This window comes from Chrysochloris asiatica, unplaced genomic scaffold (genome assembly GCF_000296735.1).
Source record: "Chrysochloris asiatica unplaced genomic scaffold, ChrAsi1.0 scaffold00015, whole genome shotgun sequence".
Lineage (NCBI taxonomy): Eukaryota > Metazoa > Chordata > Mammalia > Afrosoricida > Chrysochloridae > Chrysochloris > Chrysochloris asiatica.
The window spans coordinates 4,360,666-4,380,144 of NW_006408533.1; the positions used below are offsets into that span (position 1 = coordinate 4,360,666).

General features: G+C 41.1%; 1 protein-coding gene across 1 annotated transcript in view; it reads left to right on the top strand.

Annotated features, from left to right (window-relative positions):
- Positions 1-8,885: 8,885 nt before the first annotated feature.
- Positions 8,886-19,479, top strand: part of TAF4B (TAF4b RNA polymerase II, TATA box binding protein (TBP)-associated factor, 105kDa) — a 158,398-nt gene continuing 147,804 nt past the window's right edge. Inside the window, exon 1 of the mRNA XM_006835034.1 lies at positions 8,886-9,250. Within this exon, the coding sequence (XP_006835097.1) occupies positions 8,902-9,250 (349 nt within the window). The 5' untranslated portion in view covers positions 8,886-8,901. The remainder of the gene's footprint in view (positions 9,251-19,479) is intronic.

The window sequence follows — 19,479 nt, forward strand, 5'->3', positions numbered from 1 at the left end:
CTTCTGTTCCTATTTTGTTGGATGCTTTAATGAGGAATGGGTGTTGGATTTTGTCAAATGCATTTTCTACATCAACCAATTTGATCATGTGGTTCTTTTTCTTTATGTGGTGGATTATGTTGATTGTTTTTATAATATTGAGCTATCCTTGCATCTTTGGTGTGAATTCCATGATGTATTTTGTGTGTGTGTGTGTGTGTGTGTGTGTGGATATGTTGTTGAATTCTATTGGCTAGGATTTAGTGAGAATTTTTACATCTAAATTTATGAAGGATATTAGTCTGTAGTGTTCTTTTTTAGTGATGTCTTTGCCTTGTTTTGGTATCAGGATTATTCTCAATTCACGAAATGAATCTGGGTATATCCCATCCTTTTCTATGTTCTGGAGTAGTATGAATAATTTTGGTGTTAGCTATTCTCTGAACATTTGGTGGAACTCACCAATAAAGCCACCTGGGCCCAGACATTTTTTAAATTGGGAGTTTTTAAATGACCTGATCAACTTCTTCTTTTATAGGTCTGTGCAAGTTTTCTACTTTAAGCGCACAAAGCAGTAAACTTTGATTCATTTTCTTAAGAGATGTTGGGTACCTGAAGACAATAAGAATGATTTCCATTGTTCCTCAATAATTGTACCCCTTTCAGTTTTGTTCAAATTTGATTTTATTCTTCATGTGTATATATGAAAAATAGTGAAATATTAGAAATATAAAATAGACCTTATTTATTTTTTTACAATTTTGTTTTATTACCTAAATTGTGCAGAACATTTAGCTTAGTCCCCCATTTAGAAAGAAAATGAATATGCATTTTTTTCAAGATTTTACATTTTACAACTATTTGAAGAGATAAACATATTAAAATCAAAGCATTATCATCTCCATTTTTTCCTCATGTAGGTAACATGCATCATTTTGTTTTCTCCCACCCCAGTTACTTTTTTATGAATGATTTTCTACACCATGCTAGGTACTATACTGGGTCAGCACAAAAGAGGAGGTTCCTCAATGACATGGATTAGAACGGTGACTGAAACAATGGGCTCAAACATAGCAATGATTGTATCGATGGCACAGGATCAGGGAGTACCTTGTTCTGTTCCACATAGGATCATTATGAGTTAGAACTAACTTGACAGCACCTAAAAATAACAGCAAAAACAATAAAAGGAAATGTAAACATCAGTATTACTCAACTCCCAATTCTGGATAGTATTGGTTACTTGTGATTGATAGGGAAGACTATGTTCTTTGAAGTTAATAAATTAAAGTTCATTTCAGTGAGATAAAATACAAAGCAAACAATTATAATAACTTTAAAGAGAAATATGACTTCTCAGTCATGCCTCTTTGTAATTTGATTGTGGTTAATTATGCATATACATATGGGAAAGTGGGACTTATAAAAGCTCCTGGAAAAATGAAATGAAACATCATAGAAGTTTTCCACAAATGTTTTGAAACCCCTCATACCTAAAAGAAGTATAGGTGCTCTGATGGCACAATGGTTAAGCACTAGACTACTCACCAAAAGTTAGAATCCACCAGCTGCTCTAAGGGAGAAAGATGTGGTAATGTGGCAGTATATTTCTGTAAAGATGTACAACCTTGGAAACCATATGAGGCAGATGTACTCTGCTCTAAGTGTGGTGCTAAATGTTAATGTAATCAATGGCTCATCAAAATGTTGGTGGTTGGAGTCTACCCAGAGGAACCTCAGAAGAAAGGTGAGGCAATATACTTCTAAAAAATCAGTACCTGAAAACCCTAGGGACCCTGTTCTACCCTGACACACGTGACTGCTATGTGTGGGAATCAATTTCATGACAAGTGGATTAATGAAACTCCATGAGGTGGGGTGAAGGTTTATAGACATTCAGAAAGGAGAGTTCTTGATGCAAACTTTGAATGTTACTTCAACAAGTATTTATTAAAATCATACTATATTGAGAGCCATCAATCATCTGTCAGTTTGTCCTTCTATGATGGCTTGTGATGCTGGAAGTTATGTCACTGGTATTTTAAATACCAGCAGGGTCACCCATAGTGGACAGGTTTCAGCAGAGCTTCTAAGTAAGACAAACTAGGAAGAAGGAAAGGTAGACCACTTCTGAACGGGTTGCCACTGAAAACCTTCTGAATACCAGAAGAATATTGTCTGATACAGTGGTGGATGATAAGCCCCTCAGGTTGGAAGGCATCAAACTACAACTGGGGAAGAGCTGCCTCCTCAAAATAGAGTTGACCATACTGACATAAATGGAGCAAAGCTTTTGAAACCATCATTTGCTGAAGGGGCACAACAAAAAATGAGACGAAGCAACTGCAAGCACCCATTGATAATTGAAATGTGAAATGTACAAAGTATGAATCTAGGAAAATTAGAAGCCCTCAAAAATGAAATGGAGCTAATAAAGATTAATATCCTAGTCACTGGTGAGTTGAAATGGACAAGTATTGGCCATTTTGAATTGGACAATCACAATTTATTATGCCAGACATTACAGAATGAAAAGAAATGGCTACACATTCATCATCAAAAAGAGCAGTTCAAGATCTATCTTGAAGTGTAGTACTGTTTGTGATAGGATAATATAGACAAGGAAGACAAGTTAATACCACCAATATTCTAATTACACACCAACCACTAAAACCAAGGAGTCTTGGTATGGCGCTGTATGAGCTAGACAGCAAAGCTGGTTTGAACTGCAAGGTCAGCTGTTCAAGCTCACCAAGTACTCCTCAGAAACCCTATACAGGGTTGCTGTGGGTTGGAACCAACTTGATGGCACTTAACAAAACAACAACTAAAACCAAAGATGATGAAATTGAAGAATTCTACCAATTTATTCAAGGAATCCTGGTAGTATAGTGGATTATAAGCTGGACTGCTAACTTCAACATCAGCAGTTTAAATCTACCAGTCACTCTGTGGGAGAAAGATGAGACTTTTTGCTCCCATAAAGATTCACAGCCTTGGAAACCTTATACAGGGTTGCTATGATTTGGAACAAACTCGGTGGCACACAACCACCACCAACAACTTCTTCAGTCTGAAATTGATCACACATGCAACCAAAATGTATTGATAATTTCTGGTAATTGGAATTTGAAAGTTGAAAACAAACAAGAAGGATACATAATTGGAAAATATGGCCTTGATGATAAAAACCATGCTGAAGATCACATGATAGAATTGTGCAATGACATTCATTTCAAATACCTTTTTTCAACAACATGAACGGCAACTGTACACATGGACCACATCAGATGGAATACACAGGCATAAAATTGATTACATCTGTGGAAAGAGATGATGGAGAAGCTCAAGATAATCAGCTAAAATAAGACCAGTAGTCAATTGTGAAATAGATCATCAATTGCTAATATGTAAGTTCAGGCTGAAGTTGAAGAAAATCAAAACTTCAACAGAGTCAAAACAAAACCTTGAGTATACACCACCTGAATTTAAAGACCACCTCAAAAACAGATTTGATGGATTCGACACTAAAGACTTAAGACCAGAAGAGTTGTGGGATGACATCAAAAACATGATACATGAAGAAAGCAAAAGGTCATTAAAAGGCAGAAAAGAAAAGACCAAAATGGATGTCAGAAAATACTCTGAAACTTGCTCTTGAGCGTAGAGATACTGAAGTGACTAGAAAAAATGATGAAGTAAATGAGCTGAACAAAAAACTTCAAAGAAAAATTTAATAAATTTTTATAATACAATTTTATGATGAGATGTGCAAAAACCTACTAGAGTTGGAAAACCAGAAGGGAAGAGTGTACTCAGCATTTCTCATGCTGAAGAAATTGAAGAAGAAATTCAAGTGTCAGCTTTCAATATTGAAGGACTCTCTGGGCAAAATGGAGTCCTAGTATGGCAGGATGGAATACAGAGAATCACTGCAGCAAAAAGAATCAATCAATGTTCAACCATTTCAAGAGGTAGCACATGATCAAGAGCTAATGGTACTGAAGGAAGTCTCAGCTGCACTGAAGTCATTGGCAAAAAACCATACTCCAGGAATTGATGGAATACCAACTGAATGTTTTAATAAACTGATGCAGTGCTAGAAGTGGTCAATCATCCATTGAGCACTAAGAAATTTGGAAGACATCTACCTGGCCAAATGATTGGAAAGGTCCATATTTATGCCCATTCCAAAGAAAAGTGACCCAATGTAACGTATAAATCATTGAACAATATAATTAATATCATATGTAAGTAAAATTTTGCTGAAAGTGACCAAAAAATGGTTGCAGTAGTAAATTGACAGGGATATGCCAGAAATTCAAGGGGATTCAGAAGAGGAAATGGATCTAGGGATATCATTGCTGATTTCAGATGCATCTTGGCTGTAAGCAGAGGATACCAGAAAGATGTTTACTTGTGCTTTATTGACGCAAAGGCATTTGACTGTGTGGATCATAACTATGGATAACATGGTGAAGAATGGGTATTCAGGAACAATTGTGCTCATCAGCAAAAGCCAGTCATTAGAATGGAATGAGGGGATACTGAATGGTTTATAATCAAGAAAGGTGTGTGTCCGGGTTGTATCCTTTCACCATACTTACTCAATCTGTGGGAGCATGGTGGCTGTATGCAATAAGCATTGGCCTATGAACCACAAAGTCAGTGGTTTGAGCCTGCCAGCCTCTCCATGGGAGACAGATGAGGCTTTCTGTTTCCTTGAAGATATAAAGCCTTGGAAACCCTATACAGGGTTGCTATATACACGTCGCTACTTAACAACAATAACATTCAATCTGTATGCTGAACAAACAATCTGAGATGCTGGATCACATGATGAAGAATGTGGCCTCGATTTGAGGAAACTTATTAATAACCATTGATATGCAGATGACACAATCTTGAAGAGGACCTGAAATTCATACTGATGAAGATCAAGGGCTATATATCCTTAAGTATGGATTGTGCCACAGTGTAAAGAAAATGAAAATCCTCACAGTTGGACCAATAAATAATAGCATGATAAACAGAGAAAAGACTGAAGTTGTCGAAAACTTTATTTTGCTTGGAGCCACAATTAATGCTCATGGAAGCATCAGTTGAGAAATCAAAGGGCATTTCGCAGTAGGCAAATCTGCCCCAAAAGTTCTCTTTAAAGAATCCAAGAGCAAAGATGTCAGTTTGAGGACGAAGATGCCCTTGACCCAAGCCACAGGATTTTCAGTAGCCTCACATGCATGTGAAAGTTGGAAAATGAATAAGGAAGACAGACTGTAAAAGAATTAATGTTAATGAATTATGGTGTTGGCAAAGAATATTGAAAGTACCATGAACTGCCAAAAGAACAAACAAATGTTTTGGAAGAAGTATGGCCACAATGCTTCTTGGAAGTGAGAATGGAGAGACTTTATCTTTCATATTTGGGCATGTTGTCAGGAGGGACCAGCCCCATATCATGCTTGGTAAAGTTGAGAGTATTTGAAAAAGAGAAAGACCCTTTATTAGATGGACTGACACGTGGCAACAATAAAGGGCTCAAACGTAACAACTGGGAGGATGGCTCAGGACAGTGTTTCATTCTGTTGTGCAGAGGGTGGCTATGAGTGGGACCTGACGCAAAGACACTTAACAGCAACAACATGTATATAGAAAAAAACTAAGGCTAACGAATTTGCCCAGGTAGTAAAGAACAGACTTAAGAACAAAGTGCACTGCACCTTTTTGTTTTACTGAAAATGTAGAATGGCTTCATTCAACAAATTCATTTAGTAAATATTTATTGAATAGCTCTTATGTGCAAACCATTTTGCTAGAGGCAGTTAGAGGTATAACACGAACCAGACATTTGTGGAGTTGTGGAAAGAGATGTACTTTGGCATCATATAAATTAAGTTTGAATTCTAGTTTCTTAAATTACTTTTACCTGCATTTCTTAAGTCAGTAAAATAATGTTGCTTCAAAAATAGAAATACAGAAGTATTCGATACACTTAGTTTTTCTCTCACTTGGAGAAGTTTGCCAGAAATTAGTGATCAGATAAGTCTTAAGGAACTGTAGGAGTTTGAAATCTATTTGGATCAGGAAGGATGGGTAATTAATTTATTTGGACTGGTTTGGGCCTGGGAAACAGCAAAGGTAGCAAAAAATAAATCCTGTCAATTGGAATTTACAAGGAAGGAGAAACCTAGGAATTGTGAATGGTCAGGTTGTCTGCCTGCAAAGTCTCCTTCAGCATAAACCAAAAACCAAATCCACTTCCATGGAGTTGATGCCAACTCAGTGATCCTATAGGGCAAGGTAGAACCGCTCCTGTGGGTTTCCAAGATTCAATCTTTATAGTAGTAGCAAACAACATCATCTTTCTCCCTAGGAGTGACTGGTGTGTTCCCACTTCTGACCTCAGGATTAGCAGCCCAACTCTTCTCCCATTGTGTCACTAGGGCTTCACCTTTCAGCATGGTTGTTGAGGTCTACAAGTCAGTTCTGACTCATAGCAACATTGTATAAGGTTTCCAAGGAGCAGTTGCTGGGTGTGAATTGCCAACCTTGCTGTTAGCAGTTCAGTGCTTATCCTACAGCGCAATAGTCTGCAAATACATGGTAGTAGGCAGACACGGAGACAGCTTCCATCACTGTGGGTCAAGTTTTTTTCCAAATGGTACTGCCTTACTGATTCGTTCAACAAACATTCCTCACTCACTCATGAATACTTAGGATTCCATTCAAAATCTTAGTGGTAGAATTTGAGAATTCAGGTATCATAAAGCAGTCTCCTAGATTTCATGGACATCATGCTAAGCGCCTTGGAGTTGGTTCCGACCCATAGAGACCCTGTGTAGTTTCCAGGAATGGTTGGTGGGTTTGGACCACCAACCTTGCTGTTAGCAGTCCAGTGCTTATTCTACAGAGCCACACCAGGACTCTAAGACACACTGTTGTTGTTAAGTGCCCGACGAGTTGGTTCCGAGTCTTAGCCACCCAAGGAGCAGCTAGTGAGTTTGAACCGCCGACCTTGTGGTTAAAACTGACCTTGCGGTCCAGTGATGTACTCTAACGCCTCTAATCTAATATAGAAGGGCTTCAAAAAGTTAATGGGATAATGGAACTAAAGGACAATGGAATTGTTTCCAGAACTTTTTGTTGTTGTTGTTAAGTGCTGTCGAGTCGATTCCGACCCATAGCGACCCTATACAGGGTTTCCGAGGAGCAGCTGGTGAACTTTAACTGCCAACCTTGCAGTTCACACAACTTTGTATTAATCCACAGCGTCATACAAGGACTCCAGAATTTTTTGAAGCCCCTCTATATTAGATTAGAGGCAATAGACTATCTAAAGTAGCACTGAAGAAGAAAAGATTTCCCCCATGAGACAGTTTACTATTAAAAGTCTGTGATTAGATAAACACATTTTGTTGTTGTTGTTAAGTACCGTGGAGTCGTTTCCGAGGCTGCAAATCTTTACTGGAGCTGAACGCCTCATCTTTCTCCCGAGGAACAGCTGGTGGTTTTGAGCTGCCGACCTTTAGGTTAGCAGCCCAATTCGTAACCACTACGCTACCATCATTGATGGCGTTAAGTATGGCACGGTAGTGAGGTTGGCCCAGGATCGGACATTGTTTCGTTTTGCAGTGCATGGGGTCGCTATGAGTCGGTTCCGACTCGATGGCACCTGACAACAACAACAACAACGCTACCAGAGTTTTAGACACCATAAAATTGTTATTGTTGTTGAGTGCATTTGAGTGGATTCCGACCCATAGCGACCCTGTATAGGGTTTCCAAGGAGCAGCTGGTGAGTTTGAACCGCCGACCTTGCAGTTCAAACGGCTTTGCAGTCTGGCGCATTAACCCACAGCGACAACCATAAAGTTAGACCCCACTCTTAAAACATTTCACAGTCATTGCAATCCTAATTTAGCAACGGTTTTAAAGCCTGTAGACGAACACTAATGTTGTTGTTGTTGTTCTTACGTGTTGAGTCTGTTCCGACCCATAGCGACCCTGTATAGGGTTTCCTAGCAGCAGCTAGTAAGCTTGAACCGCCTATCTTGCGGTTCAAACCCAGTGTACTAACTCGCAGCGCCACACCAGAACTCTAACAGGCTACGGAATTGCACTTCTCCTAAATCAGTCCTTAACATTTTTTCCCCTAAAAAGTGGAAGATCAGGAAAGTCTAGTCCCAATTTTTCAAGAGACACATAACTCGCGACACCAAATCTAATAGCTCGGGTGCCGCAGTTTTCCAAATGCAGTCAGCTCCTCCCACGTGCTAGGATTTTGGCAACTCGCCACTCCTCCCTACCAATTCCGGGGAAGAATCTAACGCCCTTTGGTGCCGGCCTAGTGACGTCACGAACGCGATTCCTCTCCGTGGCCAATCAGATGGTTGAATCCCGGGGAAAGCCCGGGGCGGTGTCGACGGCCTGAGCGCGTGCGCGAAGTCTCCGCGTGGCTATATAAACATGGCTGGCGTGGTCGCGCGGTATCGCAGTGCCGAATACGCGTGAGGGGTTTGGGGCGCTCTAGCTTTGTAGGTTTGAAGTTTTGGCGGGGGAAAGAGCCTCAGAGGTGGGAGCAGAAGTGAGGCTCTTCCGGAGCCGCGCGGCAGAGCTCAGCGGCAGCGGGGCGGGGGCTGAGGCTCCGGGCTGAGCCGGTGCACGTGTGAGCGCCGCTCAGGAAGCGGTGGGCGTCCGAGCAGGTGTTGCTGCTGGCGAGGCCGGGGCCGCCAGCTCTGGGTTGGTGGTCCTGCCACCCAGCCAGCGCTCTGCCCGGACTTGTAGGTGGCGGCCACTGCGCCTCCCCCCTAGTGATGCTGTGGAGCCGGAACTGCACAGGAATCGGCTGCCGCTTGCAAAGCCTCTCGTCGCCGCTGCTCCCCAATTATTGGTCCCGCTGTTGCCGCTGAGGCATCCGGGGGGATGCCCGCGGGCCTCTCACAGCCGGCTGGCGCCGCTGCCACCGCCAGTGTGAACGCGTCCGGGACGGTGGCCATGGCCCCTGCCGGGGCTCTCCCGGTCCGGGTGGAGAGCGCTCCGGTGGCCCTGGGCGCCGTGACTAAGCCTTCCGTCGCTGTGTGCGTGGGGTCCACGGCGTCCCAGCCCCTGCAGAAGGCGGCCCCCGTAGGGACACTGGTCACCAAAGTGGCTCCTGCCAGTGCTGCTCCCCAACTCGACAGCGGCCCGAAGCTGCCGGCTGCTCAGATGGTCGCCGCTGCTAACGCCCCCAACACGACAATCCTGTTGCCTGCTAATTTTCAGCTTCCGCCAGGTATGTGGATCAGCCTTTGCAACCTCGTCCTTTGATCCAGCCAGCGGTGATTTGGGAACAGTCGCAGCTCCAGATTGCTCATACTTGCAGGTCATCCCCCCAAAAACTCAGTCTTTTTATAGCCGTAGACGGTGCAGGGTCCAACCTATTGGGCGCTGGCGACGCTTTCCAAAAAGGTTCTGTGAGCCTGGAGTAGTCTCATTTTTCTTATCATTTTGGACCCTTTTCACCTAAACGACTGATTCGGTAAAAGCTGGGATCGTGTGTCTAGGAGAGCCTTGCAGGCTATTTAAAAGTTTTAAAGTTTCATGTGGACAAAGGACCATATACTTTGATTACGATGTCTTTAAAAGGTTCTTGTGTGTTAAAACGAAAAAAGAGTTTTAAATGTAAGCCAGAAACAAACAGCGCTGCTTCCTGCAGTTTTCAGGTGTTTAATGATTGTAACTCTCACCTGTTCTCTTGAAACTAGAGTGCCTGAACTTAGAGTGATGGCGATTGTTGTATTTGAAGGAATTACTGTATTTGAATTCAAATATGTAACTTGAATGTTGACTACTTTTTGCCCTAGTCTTTTCTCTGTTCGGCTGTTTTCCATGATTTTCGGAAAGATCTTGCTTTGGGATTATTTACATATTTTAACCATAGTTGTGTGAGCCTGCCTTCTTCACACAATCCTTTGAAACTTCACTGGAGGGGTTAGTTGTTGTTGTTAGGTGCCATCGAGTAGATTCTGACCCATAACGACCCTGTATAGGATTTCCAAGGAGCAGCTGGTGAGTTTGAACTGCCAACCTTGAGGTTCAAACAACTTTGCGGTCTGACAAATTAGCCCACAGTGCCACACCAGGAGGCATTGAGGAGTAGGAAAGACACACCCTATTCTCTGGCATAACTATACTCATATGGTGATATTGCCTTCTGTTGTGCTTAGCAGTAGTTGGAACTCTGACTTGCAGAGATGGGAAAAAGTGGAAGTATGCGTTTAAAATATTGGTATCCACTAATATAGTGAATGTGTTTGGTCAGGAATAATGTAGAAAGATTATGCTCATTTTTTATGAGGTTTCCTTTGCTTTGTAAAGCGAGGGTGCATGCTTACACAATGTACATATACTTCTTAAGGCCACAAGCACCACTGGGTACGTTATTTTCCAGTTCTAAATTGTAATGCTACACTTTCACATTGATAGTCCAGCTTGTTCTAGGCACGGTGTGCTCAAATGTACGAAACAAAAGGCAAACTTCACATATTCATTGAGTAGCAATCTTGTTGATCTACAGTCACATCAGCTGAGCAGAGAAGCATGATCCTATTTGCACCTGCAAAGGTTTAAGCCTCGGAAACCCTATACAGGGCTGCTATGAGTCAGAACTGACTCCATGGCACATAACTTTTTTTAAAAAAGTAAAATGGACTTTATTGAACCAAGTACATTTATATTCCTAAAATATTTATTGAAAATTCCTAAGAACACAATAACATGTTAGGAAGTTTAGAGTCAAATAGAAGCATTAAAACATGATCCCTGACTTTTAGGACCTCCCAGTCTCATTGGAAAAATAAGCTATGTAGTAGAAGTGCAGTTATGATGAAATGTACAGGAGTGATACAGATAACAAAGTGCTGCAGAAAGCTGAAGGAACAAGATATCACTAGGACTAATGGAAGGGGAACAAAACTGCTGAAAGAATGTTAGACTTATTTAGGCCTTGAGGAATATTTAGGAGGTAGGTAATTGGAAGGAAAGAATGAGAATTCTAAGCAAAAGTATGTACAAAAGATAGAGACATGTTCAGTTCATGTATGCATTGGTTAAGGTAACTCTAGCTGCTGTAACAAGACAGCTTTAATATGTATGTTCTTGAGTTGGTTCTGACTGATAGTGACCCTGTGTAGGGTTTCCAGAGAGCAGTTGGTGGATTTGAACTGCTGACCTTTGGGGTCATGGTCCAGTGCTGATCCTACAGGAGGTAACATGTATGTTGTTGTTAAGTGCCAAGTTGGTTCTGACCCATAGTGACCCTGTAGAGAGGGTTTCTGAGGAGCGGCTGGTGAGCTTGAACCACCAGCATTGTAGTCCAAACTGACTTTGCAGGCCAGCACATTAACCCACAGCACCACACCAGGACTCCCTAACATATATGTTGTTGTTGTGTGCCGTGGAGTCAGTTTCGACTCATAGCGACCCTGTACAGGGTTTCCGAGGCTGTAATCTTCATGGGAGTAGAAAGTCTCATCTTTCTCTCACGGAACAGCTAGTTGTTTCAAACTGCTGACCTTGCTGTTCGCAGCCTGATTTGTAACTACTACGCTACCAGAGCTCCTTCCTCCTAACATAATGGCATAAAATTGATGGCAGTTTATCTCATGTTCACTTCAATTCTAATACACATGTTCTTGATGGGTGTTCTTCGACATATGGCATCCACATTCACCATGCACACCTTTCTTAAGCTCAACTTGGGTGAACAACATCAAAAGAAACAAAAAGGGCAAATAGTATCTACAAAGGCGTAGAGATCCGGTAGACATGGAGCAAGGGATATCATTATTGTTGTTAGATGGATCTTGGCTTTCCTGGACCTGTGACTAGAACTTCTCTATTCAAAATAGCAGAGCAAGAACCCAGAAAGCCTTTTGGTTAGCAGCTGCGTGCTTAACCACTGTGTCACCTAGGTTACTCTCAAATTGCTATATGCTTGGTGGTGGTGATTATGTTGGTTATGGTGTGAGTTCATTGTTCTGACTCATAGTGACCCTCTATAGGGTTTCCAAGGCTATAAATCTTTATGGGAGCAAGAAAGCCTCATCTTTCTCCTTTGGAATAGCTGGTAATTTCAAACTGCTGATCTTGAGGTTAGTAGCCCAACTCATAACTACTGTACTACCAGAGCTCCTTGCTCTATGCTTACTTCCATTCCTTAGACAGGACATCTACAAGATATATTCTTGTAGTTATGAATGCGTTTGGATGAGATTACCTTCAGATTTGTTTAAAAAATTTTTTTCAGTGGTTTGTTTAGATCAAAACATGATAGCTGTTCAGACTGAAAACTCTGATTATTTATTGAGGGCTTATCACTCTATAGACAGTTTTTATACGTTTATATTTGATTTGTTGATTGCCTTAAGTAAGTAGATGTAAAAATGGTGTGGTGTGGAGAGGAGTCTGACCTCTTTTATGACTTCACAAGAGGAAAAGAATCAGTTGACAGCCCAAAGCCAGTTCCTCTGAGCAGAGATCAGACATGCTTCCAGTCTCCGCTCTTATCAATTCTGACACCAGCTATCCTGCCCAGGGCACTTAACTTCTCTACTGCATTCCATAATTTGTTGCAGTGGACACATAGAACTCACAGCCCATACACTCAGTTATGAGGGTTATTAGGGAAGGAATAGGTTACATTTAAGCATCATGAAATACTCAGGATACACAGCTCTTCAATCAGGGTAGCCTCTTTTTAGAGATACCTCTAGGCAGGCCTTTCTCGAACCCTCAGCCACTAGGCATTGCCACTACTCTGCTTGTTTAAGTGTTAGAAAGCTCTTTAAGCTCTGCTGGTAAGTGCCCAGAGATACCCTACTCTCTTAGTAAACTGCTTTCCTGAAGGTGGTCTGCTTTTCTCATTCCATGAACTGGGAAGCCCACCTCACCGTCTCCTGCTGCCATTTCTCTGCCACTGCTTTCCCTCTGGGTTCAAGAGGTACCTAGTGCAACAACCCAGGTCCAAAGGCCACACATCAGTCCTGGCTCTTCTTTCTTGGTTGTGAGCCCAGTGCTTATTGTACAGCGCACACCAGCCAGGATGCCTATCATTAGAAGGACCAAGACTATGGTTGTTGTTGTTAAATGCTGTCTAGTTGGATTAGGAGTTTCCAAGGAGCAACTGGTGAGTTCGAACCGCTGGCTTGCAGTTCAAACTGACCTTGTGGTTAACTGCTTATCCTATAGCGCCACACCAGGATTCCAGACTGGTTGTTGTTGAGTGCCATCAAGTCTCTTCTGACTCATGTTGTTGTTATTGTTAAGTGCCATCGAGTCAGTTCTGACTCATAGCAACCCTGGATAGGGTTTCCGAGGAGCAGCTGGTGAGCTTGAACCGCCAACCCTGCAGTTCAAATAGCTTTGCAGTCTGGCACATTAGCCTATAACCCCACACCAGGACTCTTCTCATAGTGACTCTATAAATGGTTTCCAAGGAATGACTGGTAAACCACTAACCTTGTGGTCCAGTGCATTACCCTGCAGCACCACCACAGTAGCAAATGGGATCTCTAAGTGTAAGTAAATTGTCCAGTGCCAGGCAACTCAGAGGTATCAGAGGGAATTTGAAGCCAGCCTTATTTACCTCTTATTATAATTATTATTATTATTTTAGCTTTTATTGTGTATTGAGTGATCATTTACATGGGAGAATATCAGTTTTGCATGCATCCTATCATATTTCATATTATTGCAATGATTACAATCACCTCCATGCCTCACCTTTCAACAGTATTTGCTTCTATTCCCTATTTTTTTGGTTAGTTTTTGTTTGATGTACACAAAAACGCTCAGCAGTATAATCATTTAAACAACCCAAGGGCACATTCTGCAAGCCTGCCTCCTGGTCACCAGCATACAGCCTTTCTTTTTCCATGAGTCCTCAACTGCTCTGTCTCTTGATGTCATCTTTGCCTCCAGCACTGGTGTCACTGCCAGGGTCCCACATTCCGCTCATGCTCTTCTCCCTTGGTGGTCCAAAGGTCCTCTGTTCCTGGAATGTAAGATTAACTACTCCCCCCTTTTTGTTACAAAACTTCTGCCTTTACATTTGTGACAGTCACAGTCAGTCATGATAACAATTACTCACTATTGAATCATAAGATTCTTTATCCCCATCTCCTTTCACCAGACTCATCTAGACAAGATGAGAACTACTCAGTGGGGATTCTACCTTCCCTTGCATTCTGAATCTAAATTCCCTCTTGAAAACTTGTAAGCCAGCCACTAACAGCCCCCCCCCACCAACCACCATTTTAGGTAGCCAATGTCTAAGTTGCCCGTCCCTATTAATCCTGTATACAGAGGGAATAGGATTGATCCTTGATGTGAAGACTCCTTCCCTCTCAGTTAGTAGTTTGAGCTACTACATCCATAAGTATAGGTCAAGTTCATTAGATTGTAGAAATTTACACTCATTTCCTTTATCAAACATTGTTTTTTTTTAATCTTCCTCTAGTTGAGTTCTGATTATCAAGCCATCGAGGCTAGGTCAAAAGGGTACTATCTGCAAATTGGGGGGCATTCTTGTGCTTCTCCTTTAACTTCATATCAGCTGGATGCTTTACTCTTAGCTCTAGCTCTCTGTGGCTAGGTCCTTGTCAATGTGCTCAGGTGTCCCCAGGTCTCCCCACACTGTGAACCAACCAGCCCTTCCGCTTCTCACAGTGCCCAGGTCAACGGGAGTCTATGGAACATGGTTGAACTCAGCCCATATCTTCATTGCTGCCTTTCCCCCTCTTCCACTCACCAGTAGACTTTTTCTGCAGTTAGAGACTACAGTATCCAATCTAGTTTTTTGTTGTTGTTTTGGTGGTTTATTTATTTATTTATTTTTCTGTTGCTGTTTTATGCTCCCCCTTGTACCTTTGGGGAACTTTTTCTCTCCCTGTATTACCCAAGAAGAGATGGCAACTGCTGCCATATAGACAAGCTACAATCACGCTCTATAAAAACACCAAGATCCAGGCAAGAACCAATACCAACTGCAGTACACCAGGGAGGCACACAACCCTGTGAAAGTTAACTTTGAGTTAAGCAATAAGAAGAGTGAAAAGGGAAGCCCACATTCTGATCACATCTACCTGGAGGCAATCAGAAAGCAAAAAAAAAAAAAAAAAAATTACCAAAACACACACTCAATTAAGTATTAAGGCCACAGAGAAACACTAAACATGTCCAAGAAGCAAAAGTAGATGACCATATCAGCAGATGTACAGAAACAAGATAAAATGTCTGAGACAAATGACCTAGAGGTAGACCTGGACTACATTCTGGAAGGAGGGCAGGCCATGGAAATGCCTGAGAAGGAATTCAGAAAAATGATTATGAAGTGCTTCAAAACACTTCACAATGGAGTTGAGAAAAATAAGGAAGAAGTCAGGCAAGTGCTACAGGAACAGTCAAGTAAGATAGATACAACATTGGAAACAATTCAAAACCTACAGAAAGAGGTCCAAATAATCAATAATAGAATATCAGAAAAAGACAGTACACTGAAAGGGCAAAGGAGTAGAATAGAAGAGATGGAAGACAAATCTCTCAATACCACTACCCACTAAGATAGAAGAGCAAACAGAAAAAAGGATAAAATCTGAAGAAGGTCTAAGATTCGTGTTGGACAACATAAAGAGGAATCACTTAAGAATTAAGAGCAGAACAGGAAGAATCACACAAGTCCACAGAGGAAATAGTTGAAGAACTGCTGGAAGAAAATTTCTCCAACATCCAGAAAAGTGAAAAGATAAACATTCAGGAAGTTCAATGAACCCTAGGAAGGATAGGCCCCAAAAGAAAAGCACCAATCAAGTGCTCCAAAATCAAAGCTAGGAGATAATCCTGAAAACAGCCAGGGAAAAGAGAAGTGTTACATACAAAGGTAAGCAAGTCAGATTAAGCTTGGTTCTCTCAGCAGAAACCATGCAAGCAAGAAGGCAATGGGGAAAGATATATAAAACCCTGAAAGAAAAAAACTGTCAACCAAGAATCCTTTATCTAGCAAAGCTATCAATCAAATACGACGGTGTAATCAAAACATTCCAGGATAAACAGAAGCCAAGGGATTTTCCCAAAGCCAATCCTGTGCTACAAAACATCCTAAAGGGAGTTTTGTGGACTGAGAACCAACCAACAAGAACAGACAACAACCAGAGACTGACATACGTGGCAGCACGCCACAGAACTAAATCGACTGAATGAAGAGTCGAGAACAGAACAAAACTATAAGCACAAACTCAGAGAATCTGGGAGGTCAGTCTGTGATGAAAACAATTACAATGTAAAAGAAGGTAAATATGTAGGAACAGAGATCCAGATGGTGAGAAGGTCAGGTAGATTAAAGGATAAAATGACTGCACTAAATGGAGGGAAAAGTTAATGGACTATAAGGTAACCTCAAAGAAAAAGAACACTTCCCAACATGCAAAGAAAATGAAAATCCAAGAAGAACATGGAAACATTGAAACTATAAGGAAACTCACAAGAAAGAATACAAAAAGCATGAACTCAGCAAAGGAAGACACAGAACAAAGAAAGCAGCAACAACACACACAAAAAAACAATGGCAGCAATTAATCAATACCTACCGATAATTACATTGAATGTAAACAGATTAAATGCACCAGTTAAGAGACTGAGGGTGGCAGAATAGATAAGAAGACAAGATCCTTCAATAGGCTGTCTGCAAGAGTCACATCTTACACACAGAGACAAAAACAGATTAAAAGTCAAAGGATGGAAAAAATTATACCAAGCTAATAGCAAATCTTTGTGTGGTGCTGTTGGTTAATGCGCCAGACTGCAAAGCCGTTTGAACTGCAAGGTCAGCAGTTCAAACACACCAGCTGCTCCTAGGAAACCCTATACAGGTCACTATGGGTCGGAACCAACTCGACAGCACTTCACAACAACAACAACAGCAATCAAAAATGAACAGGAGTGGCAATACTAATCTCTGATAAAATAATCTTTAAGTCAAAAACCAGCGTAATAGATAGAGATGGACATTATCTCATGATTAAAGGGACAGTTGAGCAAGATGACATAACCATAATAAATATCTATGCTCTCATTGAAAGAGCTCCAAAATATATAAAGCAAACTAATAGATTTAAAGAAAGAAATAGACGAATCTACATAATCGTGGGTGATTTTAATACACTGCTTTCAAAAATGGATAGAACAACCAGAAAGAAACTTGACAAAGACACAGAAGAACTAAACAACACAATCAGCTAACTGGACCTCATAGATGTGTTCATAGATGTGTACAGAGCATTCAACCCAACAACAGCACAATACACATTTTTTTCCAGTGCACATGGAACATTCTCCAGAATAGACCATGCGTTAGGCCATAAAACAAACCTCCATAAATTTACAAATATCAAAATACTACAAAGCATCTTCTCAGACCACAGTGCTATCAAATTAGAAATCAACAATAGGAAGACCAAGGACATAAAATCAAATACATGGAAACTGAGTAACACCCTGTTGAAAAGCGACTGGGTAATAGAAGAAATTAAACCTGAACTCACAGAGTTCCTAGAAACAAATGAGAATGAAAACACAACATAGCCAAAATCTGTGGGACACAGAGAAAACAGTGCTGAGAGGACAATTTATTGCAATAAATGCACACATCCAAAAGGAAGAAAGAACCAAAATTAACACATTAACACAACATCTGCAACAATTAGAAGAATCTACAAGAATTAGAAACAGCCACCAAAAAAAAAAAAATAATAATAAAGATTAGAGCAGAAATAAATGAAATAGAAAACAGATAAACTATAGAAAGAATCAACAAGACAAGAAGCTGGTTCTTTGAAAGAATTAACAAAATTGACAGACCATTGGCAAACCGAACTAAAGAAAAAAGGGAGAAGACAGAAATAACAGGCATTAGAAACCACATGGGCGATGTGGAACCAAAGGAAATCAAAAGAATGGATAATAACAGAATACTATGAAGAGTTGTACTCCAATAAATTTGAAAACTTAGAAGAAATGGAAACATTTTTAGAAAAACACTACCTACCTAAACTTACACAGAATGAATCAGAAAACTGAACAGACCCTTAACAAAAGAAGAAATGATCAGGTCATCAAAAAACTCCCAACCAAAAGAATTCCAGGCCCAGATGGCTTCACTGGTGAGTGCTATCAAATCCACCAGAGGCTCTTCGGATACTTTATACAGGGTTACTTAGAACCAACTCAGTGGCACACCACCGCCACTACTGGTTTGCTGCTATCTTACTTAGCTCAAAAAATGTTGAACTTTAGTTTTCTTGTATATAAAAGTTTACTGTTCTTAAGTTCTATTGAGTTGGTTCCAACTCAGTGACCCTGTATAGGGTTTACGAGGCGGAAAGCCTTATCTTTCTCACACAAGCAGTTGGTAGATTAATAGAATTGCTGACCTTTTAGTTAGCAGCCTAATTTGTAATCACTGTGCTACCAGGGCTCCTTTTAGCAAACTAGCACCATAACCTAAATATGTTCAGAATCCACTGCCATTGAATTGATTCCAATTTATATTGACCCTCTGTAGGATTTTCAAGGCTGTAAATCTTGATGGGAGCAGAAACCCTCTTTCTCCCTAGGAGCAGCTCGTGGTTTTAACTGATGACCTTACATTGTGTGGTGGTGGTTAGGTGCCGTGGAGTCAGTTCCGACTCATAGTGACCCTATGCAGGGTTTCCGAGGTTGTAAATCTTCATGGGAGCAGAAAGCCTCATCTTTCTCCAGCAGAACATCTGGTAGTTTCAAACTGCTGACCTTGAGGTTAGCAGCCCTATTCGTAACCACTAAGCTCCAGAGCTCCTTTTGCAGTGTGTAGTTCAGTACTTACCTTACAGTCCCTTCAGTTTTCCTTAAATATTTTAATCAACTCAACAAACTCAACTCACTGCTGTTGAGTTGATTTGGACTCATAGTGAGCCTGTATAGGGTTTCCCAGGCTGTAAATCTTTATGAGACCAGAAAGCCTCATCTTTCTCCTGTGAAGCAGCTGGTTTGAATGGCCAACCTTGGAGTTAACAGTCCAGTGTGTTTATCTTACTGCTCCACCAGAGTTCCTTCTAAATATGTTAATAGTACTTGTAAAAATAGGTTTGAGACTCTGTTTGACTTCTTTTTTTCTTCACCAAGGAGGCGGGAAGGAAAATCAAACTCAACATTAGCCCAAGGCCAATTCCTGTGAAGCTGAAGTCAGACTTGCATTTTCCCTCCAACCTTTCTTAACAATTGACACCAGACTCTCCCACAGCTCTCTCCACTTCTGTGCTGGCTTTGATTTTCATTGTAGTGCCTACACAGAACTCTCTGATCATACTCAAATGATTTTAGACTTTATTGGGAAGCTAATTGGTTGCAATTTAGGATCAGAAATGCTCAGGACACAATTCTTTGGTCAGGACAGCCTCTTCTCTGCTGTGACTTGGCAGGCCTCTCTCA